At 39.9% G+C, this 24,075-nt stretch overlaps 2 protein-coding genes across 6 annotated transcripts in view; one reads left to right on the top strand and one right to left on the bottom strand.

Moving 5' to 3' along the window:
- MICAL-like (protein) overlaps positions 1-24,075 on the bottom strand; it is an 86,685-nt gene that overhangs the window by 3,794 nt on the left and 58,816 nt on the right. For 3 of the 5 annotated variants that reach the window (XM_029316312.2, XM_029316310.2, XM_029316311.2), the window contains 4 exons: positions 18,689-18,948; positions 11,313-11,491; positions 6,893-6,981; positions 7-303 (listed from right to left, as the gene is read on the bottom strand). In XM_029316312.2, the coding sequence (XP_029172145.2) occupies positions 7-303; positions 6,893-6,981; positions 11,313-11,491; positions 18,689-18,840 (717 nt within the window). In that variant the 5' untranslated portion in view covers positions 18,841-18,948. Of the gene's footprint in view, positions 1-6; positions 304-3,276; positions 3,331-6,892; positions 6,982-11,312; positions 11,492-18,688; positions 18,949-20,692; positions 21,007-24,075 lie in introns of those variants that run through there. The other 2 variants (XM_029316313.2, XM_029316314.2) reach the window with 2 other exon arrangements.
- The window catches only part of LOC114941346 (uncharacterized), an 81,728-nt gene continuing 60,184 nt past the window's right edge, over positions 2,532-24,075 (top strand). The window contains exon 1 of the mRNA XM_085482681.1: positions 2,532-2,656. The gene's annotated coding sequence lies outside the window, so the exon portion shown is untranslated. The remainder of the gene's footprint in view (positions 2,657-24,075) is intronic.

Below are 24,075 nucleotides of genomic sequence, written 5' to 3'. Positions count from 1 at the left end.
TCTGACCTTTCTCTCCGTCTTCTCCTCGTCGCTGAGCGGCCTCGACGGTTCATCCATCGTCGTCAACTCGGCGTACTTGCGACGTACGCTGGCGGATATCTCCTCGTCCGGACACGTCTCGCAGCAGTACTGGCCCTTCTCGGTTTCGTAGTAGTTGCCCGGCGTCAGCTGGTTGCTGCAGCGTGCGCACCGGAAGCAGGTACGGTGATAAGGAGCGCGCGCTATCAGCAGCTTCTCCGCCAGGAAGACCGGCAGCCCGCATGCGGTGCACGGATCCCTCCGCATCCCCAGACGCGACCCCACCTGCGTTATCAGGTCGGACACACATATCGAGACTGTCGCCATTATTTTCCTCTAGTTTCTCGTTCTCCAGCGAGCGAATCAACAAAGCCAATTTATGCAGACAGCTGTCACCCACCGTCACCATGAATTTTTTTTTCTCTTTCGCACCAGAGATTATCGCATCAAATTTAATCCTAACGTGCAGTCTACGTTAACGAAACAATTTTCGGAAAAATTGGCGAAAAGGTTGAACGTTGAAGCGCCAAATCTCAGCGATATTATTATTACACTCGGCTGGAGGAGTGCGCGTATAGCCGAAGATAAATATTGACAAATTGTAGGTCGCATTTGTAACGAGCCATTGGATATCGACGAGCACCTCGCCGTCGGCCTTACGCCACCCTGGCTTTTATACGCCAGCCAGCGAATTTCCACAATGCCATACATCTCCGCGGTATTATCGCGACATGCATCTAACGTTTCCCGGTGAATTCAATAATAATACATCGAATAGCCGCGGCTTCTATATGTCAGGCATGTATATCATACGGCTGTAATTTAATGTAACGAGGCCGTCGCTTTGCAAGCGGATCTTCTTTATAAAAAAAAATGAGGTGATCATCGACATTATTATTATTTTTTTTTTAATTACTTCTTCGATTTTTCTCGACAGGATCGACGGGGAGAAAATTTTTTCCGCGAAATTCTGAGTCCTCGAAGAAGTTGGACGATGATTTGCCGGTATTATGGACGTTCAATCGAGCGTTACTCTTGGTCGGAAAAGTTAAAAGTTCCATCGTAAAGAGACTCCGCCAGGGTCGAGAAAAAGTTCCACAGACGCGCAGAAAGATCGTCTCGAAGAGGAATCGCATCACCGATTATTTTTATCCGCATACATATGCAAATGAGACGGTGGTGTGTGCTCTGTGACGGAAAACTGATTCGATTAAAAACCGATGACTCGTATAATCAAACTGTATCATCCCTCCGAGAGTTCCTTTCGTTCTTTCGTCGCGCATAAGAGTTAATACTAATCCTTCTCGCTGAAAAATGACATGGATGATAGGTTGCTAACCGCAAAATCGATTTCCATTAAACTTTCATCGAATGCCACGTGCATGAGTTTTACATAGACGGTTAAATAAAGCGGCGATCGATCGCGGGTTGATACAACAAAAAAAAAAAAAAGAAAAAAGAATTTGCTCCCCGTGTCGCAAGATTTCTAGAACCGCAACGCAAATCCTCTCTCTTTCTCTACACATTGGAATTATCGTCGCGTCTATCGCAAATATAACGTATTAATGAGAGTTACAGTATCATCGCTGTTGTGTAGCTCTTGATTAATCGCGATTTAATTTAATTAAACCGACGAAAACGCGCGGGTATCGTGTCGAGTTCTCTCTCACGAGCAATGTTTCCCAACGATTATACGGCGAGAGAGCACAAACATCTGACGTATCGATTTTCTCGAGGGACATTAAGCGAACAATTAATTAATCCAATCGACGAGACAAACGCAAAATGTTATTAAACGTAAGCGTACAATGTATAAAAATATTCCAATCTTCTAAAATTCTTCCAAATGTCATACAACTGTTCGCGAGTTCGCGAACTCCTTAATAAAGTCTCCACCCTATCGAGACAAGAAAAAAAAGAGAGTTCGAAGGTAGAATTTTCATCGGACGTTTTCTCTTACCGTATAGTGTCTTGGTGGACGGAAAACAGAATTACAGTGACGATTCGACTGTGTGGAACTCTCGTAGAGAGGCTGCTGACCGCGCGCGTCCGATTTCTATTGCGTGAGTGAGCGAACGAGCGAAGCGAGCTGACGCGTGAGTGCGTGAGTGCGCGAGTGCCTGCTCGCATGCATGCATATGTACACGTCGAGTACACGCAACGAGTGGCAATGACATATAAATAGAACGTCGCGCTCCACCGAGTCTCTCCGCACATGATTAATTATTACTTTCCTCGACGTTTACCCGGACTACGTAACGCCGCGATGGCTATAGATATACCACTATAAACTTCAATAAATATAAACTAAATAAAGGCAAATATAAGCTCCCTCGCATTAAACAAAGCAGCATAGTCTCACGCGAGAGACGCAAAAGTCTATGTATCTATGTATACGTATATATATCGGTTCCGAAAAGTGCCACCGAGTGACGGACGGTTCTTGGGCGTTCTCGGTCGCTTCCGGGTGACGGAGTTTATTGGTCAAGCTCGATCAACTACCTCTATCGAAGGTATACGTCGGGCGAGACCGACGGGCGACGTGTCGTCTGGAGGAGCGCGAGACAGGAGGATTGATCGATCGTGTTCCGGGTCGATTCTTTCAGCCGGGGTATAGGCGACACCCGGACGTGCAAGAGTAAGTATTTCACACCGGGAGACACAATCGGCTCGAGACCGTCTATTTCAATGACCAGGCCGGGGTCGTGACGGAATTTTCGCCTCTCGTAAATTCCATTGCGCCCGGAAAATAAACGTAAACGCGTAAAATTATCATCCTCGGACACGAACGACGAAGACTCTCGTATTGTCGTAAAAAAAAGAAATATATACATCTAAAATATACGTACGGTGAATAATAATGACGTGGCGGTGTCGTTAGCCAGCATGACACGAGGAAATGTAACAATTTCTACGAGGAACAAGTATAACAAGAGAGAGAGACCGTTTCGTGCAAGAAACGAGCCTCGAATGTCCAGGTTGGCGTCTTATAAACTTACTCTCTTTTTTCCTTTTTTTTTCTCATTCTTTATTCTCTCGTGGAAATCAACCGCGGAGCGCGCTAGTTCTACTTTTACCTAGTCGTTAACGGGAAAACGTTAAACGATGCCTCATTTTTTTCCTTTGTAAATCACAAACGCACACGCGTGTTATCGAAAGATTATGCGTAGAACGGACAGCGTGTGTTCGAGACATGCGAGCATGCAGCTTACCCAACAACCACAAGCAAGCAAAACAATAACGACAAAGCGAAATTACCTTCTAGCAGAATATTTCAGGTTTATATTGCCCCATTAAGTCCAAGCTTTCCTCCTGGAGAACAAAAAGATACGATGAGATGGGAAGGGGGTAGAGATTGACAATACGCGAGGAGATTCCCGACTATTTCCGGAGGAGAGATTTCACTCGAATTCTCTACAGATTATATATTTACGCCGCCTGCATTCGCTTCATTTCCTCTTCTCTTTCTTTTTCTCCTCTTTTTCTTCTTTCGCTTTACCTGGATAATCCACCGAGCGGTTTTTAGAGACAACTACGACCTTTTGCCAATCCAACATCAACCGAAATGGACGTCCGTCGTTGTGTAAAAGCTTACGAGTGTGTGGGTTCGCCGCGTGACTCACGCGTGGCAGCTTTAAACTACGAGCGAACGATTATGCGAACCACGATGAACGAAACCCGACCCACGCGCGATACGTATTCATCGTGTATATCCGTTCTCGTTCCTCCTCGACTCGAGAGTTAAACGAGTTAAAACCGCCGACGTGTTGCTGAACAACGTCTCTCGACGTTTTGACCTTTCGTCAATCGCCCTAAATATGACTAACCGAGAGAGACCTGGCAGCGAGTTCTCGAGTTCGCGGTGGATCGAGTTTTGATAACGAGTCGTGTTGTCCGCGTTCAGAGTAATTAGCGTAAGCGATATCTCGACTTGGTTATAACAAAGCGTCGTAATAATTTCAAAAAAGACAGACCTTGCTACGAGGAAGTATATCTTATTCTCGTCGTGGGATTTTCAGCTTTGTAATTTGACAGGATATCTAATCTACGGAGAGAATTTTCTCTTGGAATTTATCCTGAAAATCATGTAATAATATGGTATTGGAAGAATTTTTTATTAGTTTCTCTGATATACTTAATATTTGCGCCACAATAACAAATATTAGTATACACAATAAGATGTAAAATCTGTTCAGTTAATTTTACTGCACTGAAGAAAATTCATATAATTTTATAATAAAATTTACTTACAATTAGTCAAAAGTGGAAAAATTACTTAATTATGACTGTAATTTTTCTCCCATATTTTTTTAAAGTGAAAATGCATATATTAATGTAAAAATATAGATAAAATTATTTTTACTTTATTAGAACTTTACTTTATAAGCATTTATTCATTTTATTTATATAACATTATTTTATAACATTTATACATTACTAGCATTTCCTCTGTGTAATTCCATATTCAGTGGAATATTTTTAATCTTGAAATATATAAGAATATATTTCATATGAAATTACACATAAACTGTAATCTTCCATATGAGTAGCGATATATTGCACGATTATGCTGGGGCTCAAAAAAAGCCTAGCGCATAGTCATGTAATTTTACACATATATTTTTATTAATGTATGTACATATTAATATTTTTATTGCGATAAATATTAATCAGAAAAACTCTTCCAATACCATATATTGTCCCAGGATTACCATAATTTTCCGGGTAAATTCTAAGAGAAAATTTCGTGCAGGTTTCCACGTGACTTCTGTCTCGAGCAATAATACACTTTCAGATTCTTTCGATAGGTTTCCCGTGGTAGGTCGCTTAAAAACAACGTGAAGAGAAAATCGACGAGGTCTATCTACAAGATCTTGAAGAAATTCGCGAGCAAACTAGTTTCGGAGCAACGTGTTAACTTGGTGCGCGACTCTCCAACCAGAACGTTGAAGGTAAAAAACAAATATACCTTCCGAAAGAGAATAATTGTGTATCAGTATATATGTATGTGTCGAAACTTGTAAAAAAATCGAACATGTTTTCCTCAGTCTCGCAATTCGTCTTATTTATCAACTTTTACTTATTCTAGCGTATCATGCAAACTAACGGCCTGATCAATCTAATTAACACGATCCCATCGTTTAAAGAAAGTTTCAAAAATTATGTCAGAATTATTAACGATAAAATTTCAACAAAGCGGATCTGAACGGTGTTCAGAAACCGCATAGAGACAGGTGTAATTAAAATAATAATAATAATAATAATAGTCCCGCAATTCGCTCGACTTTTTCGACGCGCATTCTCTCTCTCATGCACACGCTGCCATCGGTGAATACAAACGAACGTCCGTGTCGACCTAGGTAGCACTAGCGGACGAGTACCGGGAATCGAGATCACGAAGGCGGCACGTAGTGACTGACAGAAGCGGTCATTGTCGGCCGCAAAATCGCCGGCTAAATGGATCCCCGGGACAGATAACCGCGCGCACGCCAACCGCGCGTTTTCTCGCGTCCGAAGGTTTTCATCTTCGTGACCTTCGAGTCGTTTTCTCGACGATGCGGACGAGCGATCCTATAACGATCCGCGATTTGCAAATTTTATCCAACGGTGCGAACGATGTAAAAAAAAGTCTCAGAACTCTGATGTTTCCAACTTCTTGATAAGTTTTATCCGAGACAGGCAGCGCATTTTCGTTCCTTTCCACAGACAAGTTCTCGTATCTCAGATAAGAAAAAAAGAGACGAAGATATGCTATCTCTCGGGTAAAACTTATACCAAAAAGTAAACCGACCCTACGCTGTAAAAAAAAAAAAAATATGTTTTTGCGCGAGACCAACGAAAATAAACGCGACACAAACCTGGTAACATTGCACGAGGACAGATCTATAACATCTTCAGAGAAACATCGACGAGCGTATCGTTAATTAATCATTCGCAGAAAGCACAGTCACACAAGCTACTGAATATGTATACGTATATGTGTGTATGTAATGTATGTTCGTTGAAGGCAAACGTCACATTTTAGATCTCACATTGCGTAACATATCACGTCCATTTATTGTTATGAATTTTATCGAGCGCACATAAAGTTGATGGATTCTGTGTAAATACAGATGTGTACGGATGACACAGAAGTATAATCGATCGTTCGTGCGGGGTGCGCGTATGTATTTACGTATCAGTGACTAACATGCGTATCTCTCGCCTACGCGCTCATCTTCGACCGGTCGCCAAGCGAGAGATAATGGAAAAAGAGCGAATATATATATATATAAAAAAAAAAAAAAAAAAGTAAAGAGGGACGGACGCCCGTGTGTCGATAATGCGCGCGTTTGCGTGATTACGCAAACGCAATGACGGCATATTTGTTGTTGCAACGCGCGAGATGAGACCGGGATGTCAAGGTGAATCGTGAACGAGCGAGTCTCCTCGAGAGATCCTTCTCTCGGCTGCGAGAAAAGATCCAAGATGCACGCGGAGGCTTTACTACTAAACTGCGCGTCTTCGCGATCCTTTTTTACAAACTCGAAAAAAATGAACGACAAACATGATCTCGCGATTCGAGTGCTTAGACGCAAAAAGAAAGAGAAAGGAAAAAATCTCCCGTATTTCTGTATAAAGACGAGTATGGTAAGTGAGGTTTTGGAGCGTGACTCGATTTTACAAGACAATGGTCCTCCGTTTCTGGGGAAGCTTGAGAAAATTGTCAAGCCCCGCGAATTCACGAAACTATATATCGCGTGTACAAAATTATGACGTTTCTATTGAAAACGAAAAGTTGGGGGAGCAGGGAACCGGCAAAAGAAAGTAACAAAAAGCGGGTCTGCCTTCGGTTGATCATATATTGTTATCACAATATCATACAACGGCGTACCTTTTGTTTAGGAGATTCCGGAACAGGGGCGATCCTCTCGTCGGCGGTCTCGGTTGTTCTGGTCGTTGCTAAACGACTTGGCGACGATCCTTTAACAAAACGCAATATATTCCATTAATCATTCATCCATTCATTTCCCTCTTTCGTTTCGTTACCCAAGAAACCTTCCCGGTGGGAAGAATATGGTTAAAGTTTGACGGGAAAAACATATAATATATATATTTATTAAAATGCAAACAACGTCTTGCTTTCCTTGAAAGAAACTTAAAGCGGAAGCAATTCCCCTTGCTGGCCGGCGTAGTTACAGATCGATGAAATGCTGATGTGGTTTATGGAACTTTCCTCTGTGGCGTGAATATTTATGCGCGAGAAGCTGAAGGTACCGCTATTGCCGGGCTGGTATTAAATTCATTATTTTTTTTTTTTTTTAAATAATCCCACACTCATATTGTATACTCCACTGGTTTTTTATTGAAATCGTAAGATCCGTTCTATTGTTATATATTAAAATGTGTGATGAAAATGCCATCCTTTTCACGTGGTGTATAGAAAAAATACTATTAGTCCAGGCGGAATGGAAGCGGAAATACGCTTTTGTTTGAACAATAATATTGACTCTTTCGCGCAGCAAGGCGGGACGAAGAAAAGTTGTTCAACTCGTTCGCATAAAATTGCTTACTTATGTACCGTCGCGATCAATCTACGCGATTCGACGGAAGAAACGAATAAGAATAATATAATTCGTCTCGCTCCTTCTTCCTCCTAGATCTCTCTCGAGAGGAAGTGTGCATTTATCCTTTCCCCATTACCGCGAGATACACCGTTAAGGAGGATATCTGTGCTAAAGTAAAGTGCACACACACGGCGCCCTTCGCAAAGCCCTCCTTCATCCACCACCTTCCGCTTACTTGTGTGTACTAAAGTACTAACTAATGCGAGTCCACGACGCTATCGTTCGTCCGGGGACTATCTCTCGAGGCCTAATGTAGCTATAAAGCGGACAAGACGTCGACTACCGCGAGCAATGTGGCAATTTCCTCCTTGCAGGTAGTGATTTGAGAAACGGGATAGGTCCTCACGAAGCGCGTTAATTTGCAGCCGTGCGGCCATTTACGGAGAGACCGAGGAAAGGGTTTCCTGAGATCGGGATTAACCGTCGTTCAAAGGTTAACGGGACGGTTAATCTACGGAGAATATTCTATAACATTATATAGGAGTCGAGAAACGCGGGTGGACTTTTAATAGATTTACGTGCATCTCCCCTGTATTAAAGTAGTTCTATCGCTACAATATCAACTAAAAGTTTCGCCTCTAATCGATAAGGAAATTCATCGTTTATATACAATGTTACCGTAGCAACAATTTTAGTTGAGTCTGTACAGTCTGTACAACCTCTTCACATAGAAACAGCTCATGTATGAATACACATTATCATTGCAATTTCTCTCCATGTTTCGTTTGGAAAAAAAATTCATTTCTTTGAAAAGTAATATCTTTGAAACCAAACGGTGGAAAAAATTCATTATTTTTTTTTTTTTTAAATAATCCCACATTCATATTGTATACTCCACTGGTTTTTTATTGAAATCGTAAGATCCGTTCTATTGTTATATATTAAAATGTGTGATGAAAATGCCATCCTTTTCACGTGGTGTATAGAAAAAATACTATTTTTAATTGTAAATAACTGTTAAACTAAACGGTGAATCGACTTCAAAATTTCGTAATCGATAGATATTAACTCCGTCTACAACATATTAAAATTTCTAAAAATTCGTAAGAATTGTGAAAAACGATAGAACTACCTTAAGCCATGTCCTCGCTGAGAAACACTTGACAAACGTCAACGAAAAGTTGCTCGTTAAATTGTTGCTCCAGTGAGGACGCGATTAAACATGAACAAAAAGTTGCTAGTTGTTGCTGCAAATAGGACATAGCTTCGATATTAGAGCTCCGCGATTCGCGGATCATATATTCTTCGAACGAGTGACGAGCTATGGAAAGAGAGAGAAATTGTGCCGAGAGAAGAAAAAATTCGCGCGCCTTATAAAATCGACGCTTTGCGTAACGAAACGCCGCCGGGTTTCAAAGCGAGAGCTAGAAATCAAATAATTCACGCCGCAATCTTTTCTCGGCGCGGATAAGGCGAAGAAAAGGAGGAAGATTGCGATGTGTGCGCGCAAAACACTTGAATTTATTATTAAAGTTTAGTCGTCGAGAGAGAGTTTCAACATTCTTATTTATATCGCGCGCAAACTCTCCGAGAAAAGATTACGAAACTTTAACGGGATTGTCAATTTTGCACGAAGAGGGAGAGAAAATTTAATTTCACCTCTTCGATAATTACGGCATGGATTAACGACGCCTTTAAATACACGTTGAGGAGAAAAATTAAATATTCTTTTTTTCCACGTCACGTCTATTTTCTTTCGCGAGACGGGGATTTGATTCGTTCGCCGGATAACAATTTTTGCAACAACGACGACGACAGCGCGCGATAATTCGTTATTCAACAAGTGGTTGCAAACGATAACGCGAAGGGTCGATGCTAGAGGGTAGTAGCTATTTTTCGATCGCGAGATGGGTCGAATAGCGGAAAAACCGGGCAAAGAATGCAAATCTTGCGCGACTCGCGCGCGTGCTCAACAAGTGGCTACTCAAATTTTCAAAGCCAACCTCGTGGTCGGACAGAGGAGGACGGTAATTGCGTTCCTGATTATCAGCAACGAAAAATTAAATAGACTGTCGTAACACGACACCTTCCTCTCTCCCGCTTTTTGCAACGTTCTGTGCCGTGGAGAACTAGGTCATCGCGAAAATATATATATATATATATAGACAGGGAAAGAATTAACAAAAATCAGGATATTCTGCGAATTCAATAAAAAAATAATTATATAATTTGCATGTATCTATATAATAAATTAATTAAATGTTAAATCATTAAATCTTTCAGATATTTTTATCAACAATGAAAAGATTCGGAAGTTAAAACCAAAATTTAAATCAATTATACAATCTGCATTATGTACGATAATTGAAACAAACATGTCACTATAAACTATTTCAATAATCACCTTTTTTATTTATATTATATCAAATTTTTAGTTTTGTCTCTATATCAAACACAATATGAAAAATAAAATTAAATAAATGAAATAAAATAACACGATGATAAAAATATAAATTAACGAACACGCTGTAAATGAATCGATTTTTAATACAGAAAATTAGCGTGCTGAGAGTCGAGGAAAAAATTATACTTATTTAATAAAAAATTTCCAATTATTGAGACAAATGTAGAATAATATGAAAAAATCCAGATAAAATTCCCTGACAATGTCCGGTTTTCCAGATTTCAGACAGGAAAAGGATAAACAAAAATGTATCAAGAGTTAGCTCCAAATTTGTTCAGGAATTCAAAGTTAACGAGAAAGCGAACAAAATCGAGATCCGTGTCTTGAATGCGGAAATTCATCTTGTCGAATGACAGACAATCGACCTTGTGCTCGTGTAGGGCAACTTCCGCGACAAATGTCACTCGCGAGATACTAATCGAAGGGACAATTGCGAGAGAGATAGATAGATACGTCGGAGAGAGAAAGCTGGGAAACCAATCGGTGACACGTGCCCGATCGGCCTCACCTATTCGGTCTATTTAGTAACGGGTGTCGAGTGCACGAGACGTGTTAACGTGTTGCGACGTTTCGAAATGTCATACACCTGTCAATCGAGCTAGCCTGATTTCCACCTGAAAGCGAACGTGATGTGCGCGCTGATAAATCGTACCTTCTTTTTCTCGCGAAATCGGATTGAGGGAAGAAATCCGTGAATCGCAAAACTCGTTTTAAAAAATCTCTTATACACGTAATAATAAATGTAAACCGACATTTATACGAGATTTTATTCTCAATCGCACCATTTCGATCGTAAAATCGTATGCAAATAAATTTTCTATAGTAAAGTGAATCATGTAAATTAGCGTGACTTCCATCGAAAAATCACTCTTCGCGCAAAATTCGCGTTGAATGATAAAAGAAATATTTCGCTGTCGGAATCGTGTTTTTCTTTGAGGAAAATCTTTAAGGATCTTTCGCAGAGGCTCTGCATATCCTCTGGAGCCGTCTAGAAAAGAGGGATGAAAGAAGTGAGCGATCGATAGATATAGATTGGGTACAAAAAAAAACCGAAATCATCGCGCATTCTCCGAGACTATAATATATATCCGCGATAGACTTATTTGGGTCACAGGATCTGGAAAAAAATATGAGGTTGCCGAATGCGACTCACACTAATGGATTCCATCTGTTTAATATAGACGAGACGATGAATGAATTATAATTAAATCTTTCAACGCGTCTAAATTTAAATTTAAATTTTGTCACTCGCTGACAGGCTGATTGCGGGCGAAAAGACTCACCTCCGAAGGTCTGATAAAACTGCGAGAGGTAGGTGAGAATCGACAATCGATCGGGAACCGCGCAGGACGCCATATCCTCGGCATCCAGAAGGGCGGGAATCCCAAGATGCTGCTCGGCTGTTCTAAAAGCCAACTCGTTGTTTCTGTACACGTCGTCCTTGTTCAGGCCATTGAAGTCACTGTAAAAAAAAAAAAAAAAAGAAATAAAATTCGAAATCCGTTTCTCTCTTTATCCTTTATTAATCAGTATATATCAATCTTCGTTACTCCTCGTTACTTTTCCATATATCCACCCCGCGGTCACGTTTCATATTTATTCGCTTCGAAGGCCACCCGATGAAACGTCGAATGTGTGTAAAAAGGATTCCTTGAATTAATCACGCTGTCGGCATCGTTCGTGGGGGCGTGAATCGCTTTTTTCATTAAAGCACCGGTATAAATAAACCGGCACAATGCTAACCGCTGAATATGTAACTCGCAAACGACCACGTGGGTTAAGTACTCGCTCTCTTTTCCCAGGGAATATTCAAGACACACAATCGCGAAAAATTCGTCGCAATTATATCTCTCTTAAATAATGTCGACTGGCAACGAGTGCGATGTTGAATGCGAAAAAGAGAGAGAGAATCCGCGCGAGGAAATTTTAAAATAGAAAAAGAAATGGTACTTTATAAAAACAGCACTCCTGTTTCGTAATTTTTATACACCAGCTGAATATGAATAATCCGCGCGTCTCGCTCGTCATTTCAGTCCGAATCTAATGAATTAAAAAAAAGTGTTCCGAGAGACAGAAAAAAATGATGAGAAATCAAACTGCAATGCTTGTTGAGAACACGATTGCCGCAATATATATCGCCAATGTTATTTGTCGCGTGTATTGAAATCGGTGTAGCGTGTCATTGTATGCCGTACGTACAACGGAATATACCGGAAATACGTAGGCGAGTCTATCGGATTGTTGCGTCGTCGTCGTTCTCGTAGAACGTAGCGCGGTTAAATTTCCGCATGACTGAAAATGTCCCGCAAATGTATAATTTACCCTCGTATACGTTGGGCCAAAAGCGACCTGCCCCGAGATAGACGATTCATTGAAACGTACATTATTTATGAAGAAGTGGAAATGCGATGAAATTTTGATTGAGCGGAAATAATCAAACGTTTCATTATTATCCTTTTTCCGGTGGTCCATTTTTCGCCATATACATCTATGGTACATACATACATATATATATAGGATGTCCCAGAACTGGTGGAAGTTCTTAATGACAGATTCCTGGTATCGTTCGGAGACGATTTTTTCTCAACGAAAATGTCGGGACACCAATAATTTTCGAATTATAAGCAGTTGAAAATAAAGGCTTTTTCGGAAACTAAGCCTTGGAAATAAAATATTAACGGAACTACATTCTTCGGTTAATTTTAGATAGAGTATGCTTTAATAGAATTTTAATATAAGACTTGGTTATAAAGATACGTAATAACAAAGATTGGGTACATGCTAAAAATGATGGCGTCCCTCAACATTTTCAGTAAGGAAAAATCGTCTCCAAATGATACCAGGAATCTGACATTAAAAACTTTTCCACCAGAAAAGTTCCGAGATACCCTGTAAATATATTTTTCGAGATCCTCGCAAACACAAAAGTTGATAACCGAGACTAACGAGTTGTCAATGTAAATAAGCAGCAACTTGTCGAGATGAAATCGCGATATTGCCGGGACTAAATTTTCGCAGCAGATCCGAGGGATCTCTATTCAAACAGACTCAAAGGAGCTGGGGATCCTAGGATCAAGTATCCTGAAAAGAGAGCTTAAGCGTCGTCGCGAGAGCGTAACTATTAGAAAAGGTTAAAATCCGAGAATAATATACGATATCACGCTTTTTCATCACGCTGGATTTTTCTGCGATTTTTTTCTTCGCCAACCATCGATTATTCCACGCTTTAATTATAATTCGCTATAAACACCCTCCTCCTTTATATAGCGTGTCGTCGCATATATGCACGTACACTACACACGAGCACACTTTTTCGAGACTGCCTACTACGAAGTGCTCCACTTTTAGGCGAATCGATATGCATAAGCCGCATCGGTGCATATTGCTCGGCGGTTGGAGAGAAGGGTAATACTTGAAATTCTAGGTCGAAAGACGAGCACCTGTTCGACTGCTCGATTGATAGTGCGATAACAACCCGCGCGGATGTTAAATCCCCCTTGTTGCGATTTATATGTGGAGCGTGAAATCGACGCGTTCTCAACCCTCGCGCGCAAACATCATCTCGGGGAAGTTTAAGCACTGCGAAAAGACGATTGTCGAAATTCGTACCTCTATATCTCAGAGTTCACTGGATTATCCTCGTATCAACGTACGAAGAAAAAAAAATATATATCGTTTCCTCTTTCCTGACATTTCTTCCCTATCCTTTAATAATCGCGATAACGTCCAGACTCGCGCGATAAATTTTGGATCTGATAGACGACGACGGTCGTCCCGGGGACGAGGTCACGATGAGTCAGAATTCCAGCGGAGGTGCCACACCCACCGCTTTTATTCTCTCCTCCCATCCTCATCTTTCCCTCTCGTCGTCTCTATCTCTCTTTTTCCTCTCGCTATCGCGGACGCAAAAAAACCCACGCGACTACGTCTGTCTTTCGGCTTATTGGCGATATTTCATGCCATTCCAGGCGGCTAATCGTCGTATATCATCGCGAGCAAGCAAGAAACTTCCTTCGTGAAATCCCCGTTCTTTCTTATGGAGAACGGGATCTAACATGGGGATGAAACATCCGAGTCTCTTCTGATGGAAGATATGGAGAAGAGCAACGCAGTTGTGTAAATATTGCGGTTTTCGCCGATTGGGGAAAAAAAATTTTTACCACAATTTTCAGATTTTCGAACACCAGAAATTCATTTTTTCAATAATGATATAATCATATTTTTGTCAATAATGAAAAGATTCGGAAATTTAAATCAATTATACAATCTGCATTATGTACGACAATCGAAACAAACACTATAAACTATTTCAATAATCAGCTTTTTTTTTATTTATATTATATCAAATTTTTTAGTTTTGTCTATCAAACACATTGAAATAAAATAACACAACGATGAAAATATAAATTAACGAACACGCTGTAGATGAATCGATTTAAAAAATTTTTGATTTCAAATTATTGAGACAAATGTAGAATAATGTGAAAAAATCCAGATAAATAGTAAATAAATTTCCCGACTTCTCCCTAACAATTCCAGATTTATAAAATTCCCTGACAATGCCCGGTTTTCCAGATTTCCTTGACCGCTAGACACCCTGAAGAAGATGCCGATAAATTTTCTGTCACGAATTAATGCGACCCCATGAATTTCGTTAAAGGCGCAAAAAAGGTCTGCCCTTTATTGCCGCGCGATTCTCTTCTTCTCCTTAGAGAGAACACACCTGTCGGTTTCACTTTCACTCGTCCCAGAGAGATATCCCCAAGATATTCTCACGTTGATGATACTCTCTTCCGGGGTACTCCATTACGGCTCTTCTGCTTCGATCATTCGACGACAAAGGTCGCAAGTCGACCGACTGTAATTTTCAATCATGCACGCAACTACTTTAATAAAGCGTCATTTGATTCAAGACGCGTGTTATTACGCAGGCATCGAGCGCGAAATCTTGGTCGAAAATTAAATTAACAGGGTGTCTAGTCAAATTTGAAAATAAAATTTTAGAACATTTCAAGAAAATTTGCACAATTTTCCAAAATTATTATAAAGATGTACAAAGAATTGAAACAAAAATTTTTGTTATCAAGTCGATATAATAAAATGCATGTTAATGAAAATTAATATATGCATTACAAATATTTGATGCTTTTATATTATATTATATTATATTTGAACCCTTAAAATCTCTATACAGAAACTTTTCTTACAATTTACTCTGAAAATCATGGTAATCATAGAACAATATGATATTGGAAGAACTTTATCAGAGTTTCTCTAATTAAGTTTACAAGAAGAAATATTAATATCTACCACAATAAAATATTAATATTTTTTATTATGATATTTAATCAGAGAAACTCGTAAAATTCCATTTCATAATTACACTGAGAAAAAATAATGTTAATATGACTAAATGCATTTAATTCATGGAATTTTTTAAATTTAAATTTTTTAATGTTTAAGTCAAATACACTTCAGTATTGTTAGCTAAGTCACATAATTTGAAGCATAATATTTTTTCATATTGACAAATATTTGTTTCACAGCCGCATTTAATTAAATTTAAAAAATTTTTCTGATTGAATATTATTTTTTTCTCAGTGTACCATGATTTTCAGAGTAAATTCTACGAAAAAATGTTCTCCGTGTATAAACAACTTATGCGCAACACATTTTTAGCTTCTAAATAAAAAAATATATTGTATTATTTATGGAGATTAAATATTTCTTACTCGAATAGTCTCAGCTGACTGTTAGCTGAATATTTAGAAGCAACGAAAAAAAAATCAATGAAAAAATTCAAATATATTTCTAGGATTTTTAATGGAGGAACAAAATATTCTAAAACATTTTAAGAATTTTAAGGACGATTAGACACCCTAATTAACTCTGTTTGCTCTGCCAGAGAAAGAGAGAGAAAGAGACAGAAAATTTCGTTTCAAGCGCGAAAAAAAAACGGAAGTAGTAAAGGAAAATTTCTCGTCGTTTTACTGCCTCCTCCGTTCGAGTAGATTTTTGTCGGACCAGTCGGGAACAATAAAAGGAGGAGAAATGAAGAATAGCCTCGCTATACGACGCCTTCCGTCCGCGATAAAAAGCGAATTCCCTTCGTCGTGAGACCTTGAGTCTTAAAGCGCCGATTCTGAAGGATATTTTCGCATATTCAGATATCCGTAATGGAATATCTTTTTCTTACGAGAACCGTCTTTTGCTTTCGAAATACTTTTTGAAAGGTGCAAATTTGCACTTTATCCTTTTAAATAACTTTAGTTTTATCAAGGGAACAATTCTCCGTTCAATTACAGATATCGAAATAAAGATAAAGACGTACGTTTTCGTTACCTCAAACCATAAAAAAGAAAAAAAAAATGTAATTTCTACCTTTCTAATTTTCCCAGATACAATCGAGTGAGAGTATAAGATAGAGTCGATAGAAAGCCGGGACAAAGAAAACTTTTTTAAAATAAAAAGTAAAGGCGTAACTCTCTTCTCTGCACGAGCAAGAGCACGTTTCTCTCAAGAAACGTCATTCTATAATAGAACATTTTCATTTGCGGTAAATTCGACGGGCAACGATCCAAGCCGCAAAACATCAACTCTTCAGTTTCAACGTTTCGCCTCGTAAAATTATTGAAATATTAATCGCGCGCGCACGATTCTCTCACGTGCTATTTCCCTTTCAAAGATTTTCTATATAAATGAACATCCACTGATGAATTTTTCCGACAAATATTCCGCTCGCGTTGTTTATTCGCGTCAACGTGCCGAACGAATGCAATAATTATCAGATGTTTTCGATCCATCAGAGGGATGTTTATTTGAACACCCGCCAAGAAAAGCCGAGATGTGTGTGTCGTTAGTCTTCATGAATAATTGAAGACAAATAAATCTCCGGCGATGTTGTTCGTCTTTTTATTCCTGGTTTATCGATTATTCACCGAAGAAAAAAAACCGAACATGTACATGCTGGACAGAAAAAAAGGCGAACGCGTTCGTTAATTCTCGAATATTAAAAAGTTTGACGGACTCTCTCGCGACTTGTTATTTGTTAAAATTGAGACTGAAATAAATATTATTCGAAAAATGAAGAAATGCAACTCTCGACGACGTCGTCTCTCTTTGCCAGAGATTAAGGAAAATGGATTCTGCTCCGGGATAAATTGGGGCGCGTTACGTAATATGGAATCAGATGAAAATATATGATTGTCGGCATTTTAATTTGAAGAAAAACAAAGTTCGAGGGCGATTTAAATAGGTGGACGAGAAAGAGGAAAATCTTGAAATGAGGGATGGCACAAGTGCCGCCTGGCCTCTCATATTGCATAACGCGACACAATTCCGGTTGCGTTCCGTTATCACCTATAAAATACCGACGCACATCTACTCCTGTGTGATGGGTGCAGGCTGCTGTTGCTTTATCGATCGTCAATTCACTGAACTTCTATTTTTAGAAGGACCTTCCTTCGTCGCCGAGCGACGGCGACACGAAATCCTGGGATTACTATGAAGAGGACAATCCATCGGAGATGCCTCGGAATTTCTGGATCTTTTGCATCTCTTTGAGAGATCCTCAGAGATTCCCAAATATTTTAATCATTTTCCTTCGCAAAAATATATACTGACGCGTATATTTAATATCCTTCAACACTTGGATTTCTCGAATATATATGTTTGATCTCTAAATATTCCGTTTTATTTTTTTTTTTTTAATGTACCAAAATAATACGCAACCCTCGAATCTTCTCGGGCACGAGTAATCGAGACAAACCGCGTAATTAGAGACGAAGCACACATAACCGAGTGGAAACGATGAGACTCGTGTACGCTGGACTCGGCTTCTCTATTACTTAATTTACGAGACAATCGACTTTAACGAGGACAATTTGGAGCCGCGCCAGGAATCGAGGGGATACGAAAAGTCGCGCTTTTAAGAGCGATTCTCGCAATCCGGTCATATACGCGCGTTTAATTCCACATTACATATTTTTCGGGGGTGTCCAGCAGACTCAATGAAAAAAATTCCCTGATTTTTTAGCATTATTTTTTCTAAATATATATCTATATGATAAATCAATTCATGAAATTCTCGAGATATTTTTGTCAGCAATGAAAAGATTCGGAAGTTGAAACCAAAATTTAAATCAATTATACATTCTGCATTGTATACGATAATCGAAGCAAACATGTCGCTATATAAACTATTCAAATAATCGCACCTTGTTTATTTATATTACATAAAATGTTTTAGTTTGGTCTCTATCCAACATATTAAAATAAAATAACACGACGATGAAATTATAAATTCACGAACACGCTGTAGATGAATCGATTTTTCACAACACAGAAAATTAGCGTGCTGGGAGTCAAGGAAAGATTTATATTTATTTAATAAAAAAATGTCCAATTATTGAGACAAATGTAGAATATGAAAAAAATCCAGATAAATAGTAAAATTTGACAATTCCAGATTTCTAAAGTTCCCTGACGGTTTTTCCTGACCGCTAGACACCCTGTTTAAGAGCGCGTTTAATTCCACATTACGTACTTTTCGTCCGGAACGAAATCGTGCGGAAAAACGAGAGGATTTCGCATCATTATCCGGTGTAATATCCCTCACCGTGTTACGACGGCGATTACACACTCGCTTAGATATACTTACATGAGATCCGGCCGAAAGTGATGAATCATGGCGCAGAAGGCTAGTCCGTCTCTCCAGGAGGTGGTCATGTTTTGCACGTTTACACCCGGATAACCGTCGGTTATACGCCGGCACCAAAGCTCCAAGGCCTTCGTACCTCGTCTCTCGCCCATCTCGCTCGCTTCTTCCTCTTTCGGACACTTGGCAAGATCACGAACACCTGTTTCTCGCAACCTGCCCGATATACCCTTTATATCGCGTCTCCTCGATTAATTGGACTTCTGAAAAAGAAAGGCGAAAATTTCAATGCGCGATATTATTCATATTAGCGACGTGGACATAATATCAAAATTGATTTTTCTTAATATGTCAAAATGTGTGTATATTCAGCAGAAAGTTAAATAGACCCGTATTTTCCCTCGGTATTATATCCCCCGAGAAAATAGACGAAATGTGTCACGGTTGTTCTCGCGCGGACAATGTCAAAAGAGAGAGGGAGGGAAAACATAGACAAAAAACAAGAGAGAAAAAAGCGAAGAGTGTCACCGCAAATCGGCGGCGCTCTCGGGATGATCGAGTGTGTTTTGTAACGGGCTGCGCATAACGCGGCGCTCTCGAGTAAATCGCGTTGACCGTCTCGGTTGATGACCAGAATGATATTTCGCGCAACGTGAAAGCCGGGAGGCTGCGAAGAGCTTCGGGTCAACCACGAAGCGCGGCTTCTAAACTCGCTATATGATATTCATATTGTCCCCTTTCTTCCTCGAATCTCCACCTTTTCCTTTCCATCATCATTATTCTACGCAGCATCATTATTATTCCACACGCTTACTCTCTCGAGAAATCCGCGAACCGAGTCGCGGAATCGATGAAGGAATATAGGTATTTTCGCGGGTATATTTCGATATAGAAATGGAATGATTCGGGATTCATACGCGCGATTGTGGATGAAAGAGTGTCGAGGAATACGGTATGAAATATTTATCCGCGACGTTTCTCGCGCGCGGCTTCGAATCGATCAATTTGACGAGCAATTTTTCGCGAATAAACGAACAGAGGTGATGGCACGCGCGGCCAATTTGGTACGAAAAGCCGGCTCTATTTTTCGCCTTTTCCTTTTCCCGCGAATTTCTGATGAACGAGAAACAGGTCAGATACGGCTTCTGCGAAATTCATCTCGATCCAGAGATTTATATAACCGCGTGAAAATATTGTTTTCTTCAAATGCATCTTTACGCGATGCTTTTCGGAATGTCCTCTCGAGTTAAGAAGATATTCTTAATCTCTTTTTGCAACTTCGATTCCGCAACAAATAAATATATTATAAAAATCACTAAAATAAAATTATTTAAATTTATAAGTTTATCAATTAAAAAACAATTCAATTATATAATATGTCTAAAATTTAAATAAATAATAAATGTCTATTTGTAAGATTGTTTTTGTTTTCAAAACTATATAATAATTTCAAATAATACATTGAGAAAGAAACATCCTATTAGGTATACATTCTTGCATGTCAAGAATAGATACTTAGAGAATTTTCTTCATCAATTAAGAGAGGCGCTTATTTTAATAGAAGATATTAATATATAAAAGATAAGTGGCATGTACTTGAGATAAGAATACAATTTTTTCGGTGATATATATAAATGATTCTTTTTCTATCTCGAAATACGTAAAATGCGAAAGTGGATCAACGACACGTCTAAGCGAGATCACGTCAAGATGCAAAATAAAGTTGCAATATTACGCGTGATATCGCGCGAACGCAAAAAAGTGGAACGGATAAAGCAGTTAACGGGAAAGTGCCTGATCGCGCTCCCGCGTTTAGTCTAATCCAGACCGGTTTTCCACTAAACGCAGCCTCTGGTCCGTAAACAAGACTCGCCAAACTATCCCACGGGTTTCCGTCGCGATATAAAACCACGCGTCAGCTTCCAGTTTTTATATTCGCGGCGCGAAAACCGCCTGCGGGCATTCCAATTCTACGCGTGTATTTATTTACAATTTTTATTGTCACACCTTTTTTCACTCTTCACGAACAAAACTACACACACGTTGGCCGCTTCTTTTTGTCTCGTCTTCGCGACACACTTGTCGGCTTTCACCGACGAACAAAAATCATCGCGTTTTTATAATCGAGGAAAAAAGGGAGTCAAGTCACGTTTCACGCCGTCGCGTTTTTCCGTTTTCGAGGAGAGAAAGAAAAAAAAAAGATTGATGCGCTCTTTATGAAGCGAGGAGGTTTTATATGCGAGACTCGCGATAACAATTAAATAGTTGGAGGAGGCTTTCGAAGTTTCCGTCGCGCTTCCCGGCACATCGGCGTGTCCTCCTAGCTTAGGAGTCGTCAAGTTCTGCGGTTACAACGGTATCCCCGGCAACGTTGGGTATACCGTGATTAATGATCCTGCCGAGAGCGGGAGCCCGCGTGAGTGAAACGTAGGTGCGCAGAAAATAAGTAAAAGTTACACGCGGCAAAGTGGTCGGCCTTGTTCACCGTTTGCCAACAACAAGCGCGAGGTTGTAAGGCCTGTTTTACAGGTGAGAGACACCCGTGAGAGAGAGAGACAATGTTTTTTTTTTTTTTTCGAGCGAGAACGAGCGAATGAATCCCATTGTCTTTTCGCGGGTCTAAGACGCGAGTCGAGGAGCCTTCTTTCCAGAGGAAAACAGCAACAACGGTTTCGTTTTATGGTATAATAATGCGCGCGACAGAAATTGATTTAGCGGCAATTAACATCTTCAGCTGCATTTTTCTCGAGCCACAATTATCGTTAACGTCGACCGTAAAATCAGGTGAGAACCGGAGCGGAGAATTATCTACGAGCCATTCTAGGAAAATGAGAATGAGAATCAGCGAAAACAATCAGAGTGAAAGTATAAAAAAAACGCAATGGATAAAAAGTGAAAATAGCTATTCAGCGAACGTTAATATAAATCGCGCTCGACTTCGATCGCGAAACCGAGTAAACACTCGATCAGGTAATATCCTTGCGCAATTTCGAAAGATGATATCTACTATGTACGGTCACGGCAAGAGAAGAGAGAATATCGAACGTGCCCGCGAGGAAGCTGTGTTCCAAAGATACCGAGGCTCCAGGTCTGTAAAGTTTTTACGACATTGATATGCGCATTCGATTGTCTACTTCGTAAACAAAATTAGAAATAAAAAAGAAATGAATTTTATCATAAGCCTACATTTGACCAAAAATAATCGTCTTTCCTTCGTCCACCTTGCAAAGAAAAATAAAAAATAAAAAAGTCAACAATTAATTTTATTATCACAGTGTCCAGACTCGATGAAAAAAATTCGCTTACTTTTTCAAATTTTCCAAAACCAGAAATTCATTTTTTCCCTGACTTTTTAGTATTATTTTGTCCAAATATATAATTTGCATGATAAATCAATGAAATGTTAAATCATGAAATCCTTGAGATATTTTTATCAACAATGAAAAGGTTCGGAAGTAACAACAAAAATTTTAATCAACTATACAATCTGCATTATGTACGATGTTCACTATAAAGTATTTCAATAATCACCTTTTTATTTATATTGTATCAATTTTTTTTAGTTTTGTCTCTATCAAACACATTGAAAGAAAATAACACGACGATGAAAATATAAATTAACGAATCGATTTGTAACAACACAGAAAATTAGCGTGCTGGGAGTCAAGAAAAAGTTCAGATTTATTTAATAAAAAGTTTCAAATTATTGAGAGACAAATGTAGAATAATGTGAAAAAATCCAGATAAAATTTTCTGACTTTTCACTGACAATTCCAGATTTATAAAATTCCCTGACGGCTAGACACCCTGATTATAAGCATCCCCAAGTGCGATTATTGAAAAATTATAAATAGAGATGCATAATAAAATTTATTCAAATTTCTTTTTCATTTTGAATTCTTTTTTGTATGGATGGACAAAAACACACAATTTTGCAAAGATTCGGGATGGCAAGTTTACACAGACCTCGCCGAGTCGTTTCCAAAGACATCGACTGCCTTTGGCCGCGGCAAAAGTGAAGGTGCATCTAATGTGACCCCGCAGGCGAGCCTCGAGTGAGACAGAAAGAGAGAGAAGGAGGTCTCATGAAAGATTCATGCCGACGAGGAAGACGGCCCGCGGCGTTGCGAGACACCTGCGGGAAACCTCTCCGCAGCGCCGCACGGCGAGTTTCACGAGGCGATTAGGACGTCCCCGATATTTTTACAGTTAGCCGCGTCCTAGAATCGAGGAAACGCGGCGACGACAACCGGCGGGGTCACTTCCGACCCGATGCAAGCCGATAACACCCTACGTGCCTCGATCGAGGAACACGTAACACGGCGCGCGAAATCCTGGTCTAAAAATAGCTTCGAATCATCATAAACTCGGACACGCCGAGAGATTTGTTCTTTTCCCTCGAGAAGCTGGAGATGGTGGTGGTGGTAGTAGTCTTCCTCGAGAGAGGAGAATATAATAAACGACTGCTTCTTAATTCGCTCTACTTCTCGGACGTCGTTATGAGAAAATCTCTTGTATATAAAGGGACGAATCTTTCCGGCGTTCCTCGAGTGTCTGACATTGCCGAGTCTTGTCCGCGGTTCTCCGCAAACCGCGCAACGAAACAGAGAGAGAAAGAGAGAACTCGGAAAGCTTACGTTTCAATAGTCACTCCGCCGCATTGCAGTCTCGAGTGACACTTGACGTTTCAGGTGACTTGACACGAAAGCGCGCGCGCAAAAACATTCGCGGAACTAGGGCCTGCGGAAGAAAATCTTCAGACACACACTGTTTACGTACTGATTTTCTGCTCCCGAGAATTGTCGACTCTCTCTCTCTTTCGCGTACTCTATGGAAATATTTGTAAAAATTATTAGCGATTCTTTTTTCATCGAAAGAGTCGCGACCTAGATAAAACGTTAAACGCGGCTCATACAGGGTTTGTCCGGAAAGTAATGCGTCGCATTTTTTTAAAAAAGAATTTATTGATCGCATAGGTAAAACAACTTAAAATTGTTCGAAGTATGACCCTTCTGCGTCAATACATTTTTGCCAACGCGATTTCCATGCGTCATAAGATTTCTGGAACTCCTTGACTGGGATGCTGTTCAGGGAGGCCGTCGAAGTAGCTTGTACGTTGTCAACCGACTCGAGCTGTTGTCCTTTGAGCTCCCTTTTCAGCCGAGGAAATAAAAAAAAGTCCGCCGGGGCCAAGTCGGGACTGTAGGGCGGCTGCGGAAATTGGGATTATCTGCACAGAGTTGCTTGAGTTCTTCACAAACTTCCACTCGGTGTTGCTTTTGCGCATCGGTCAACACTCTGGGCACAAGTTTTGCGCAAATCTTCCGCATGGCCAAGTCTTCCGATACAATCTCGTGAACAATCGTTTTCGGCAAGTTCAATAATTCCGA

This window comes from Nylanderia fulva, unplaced genomic scaffold (assembly GCF_048542155.1).
Source record: "Nylanderia fulva isolate GAGA-0341 unplaced genomic scaffold, ASM4854215v1 Scaffold21, whole genome shotgun sequence".
Taxonomy (NCBI): domain Eukaryota; kingdom Metazoa; phylum Arthropoda; class Insecta; order Hymenoptera; family Formicidae; genus Nylanderia; species Nylanderia fulva.
This window is presented reverse-complemented; position numbering and strand designations above follow the sequence as displayed.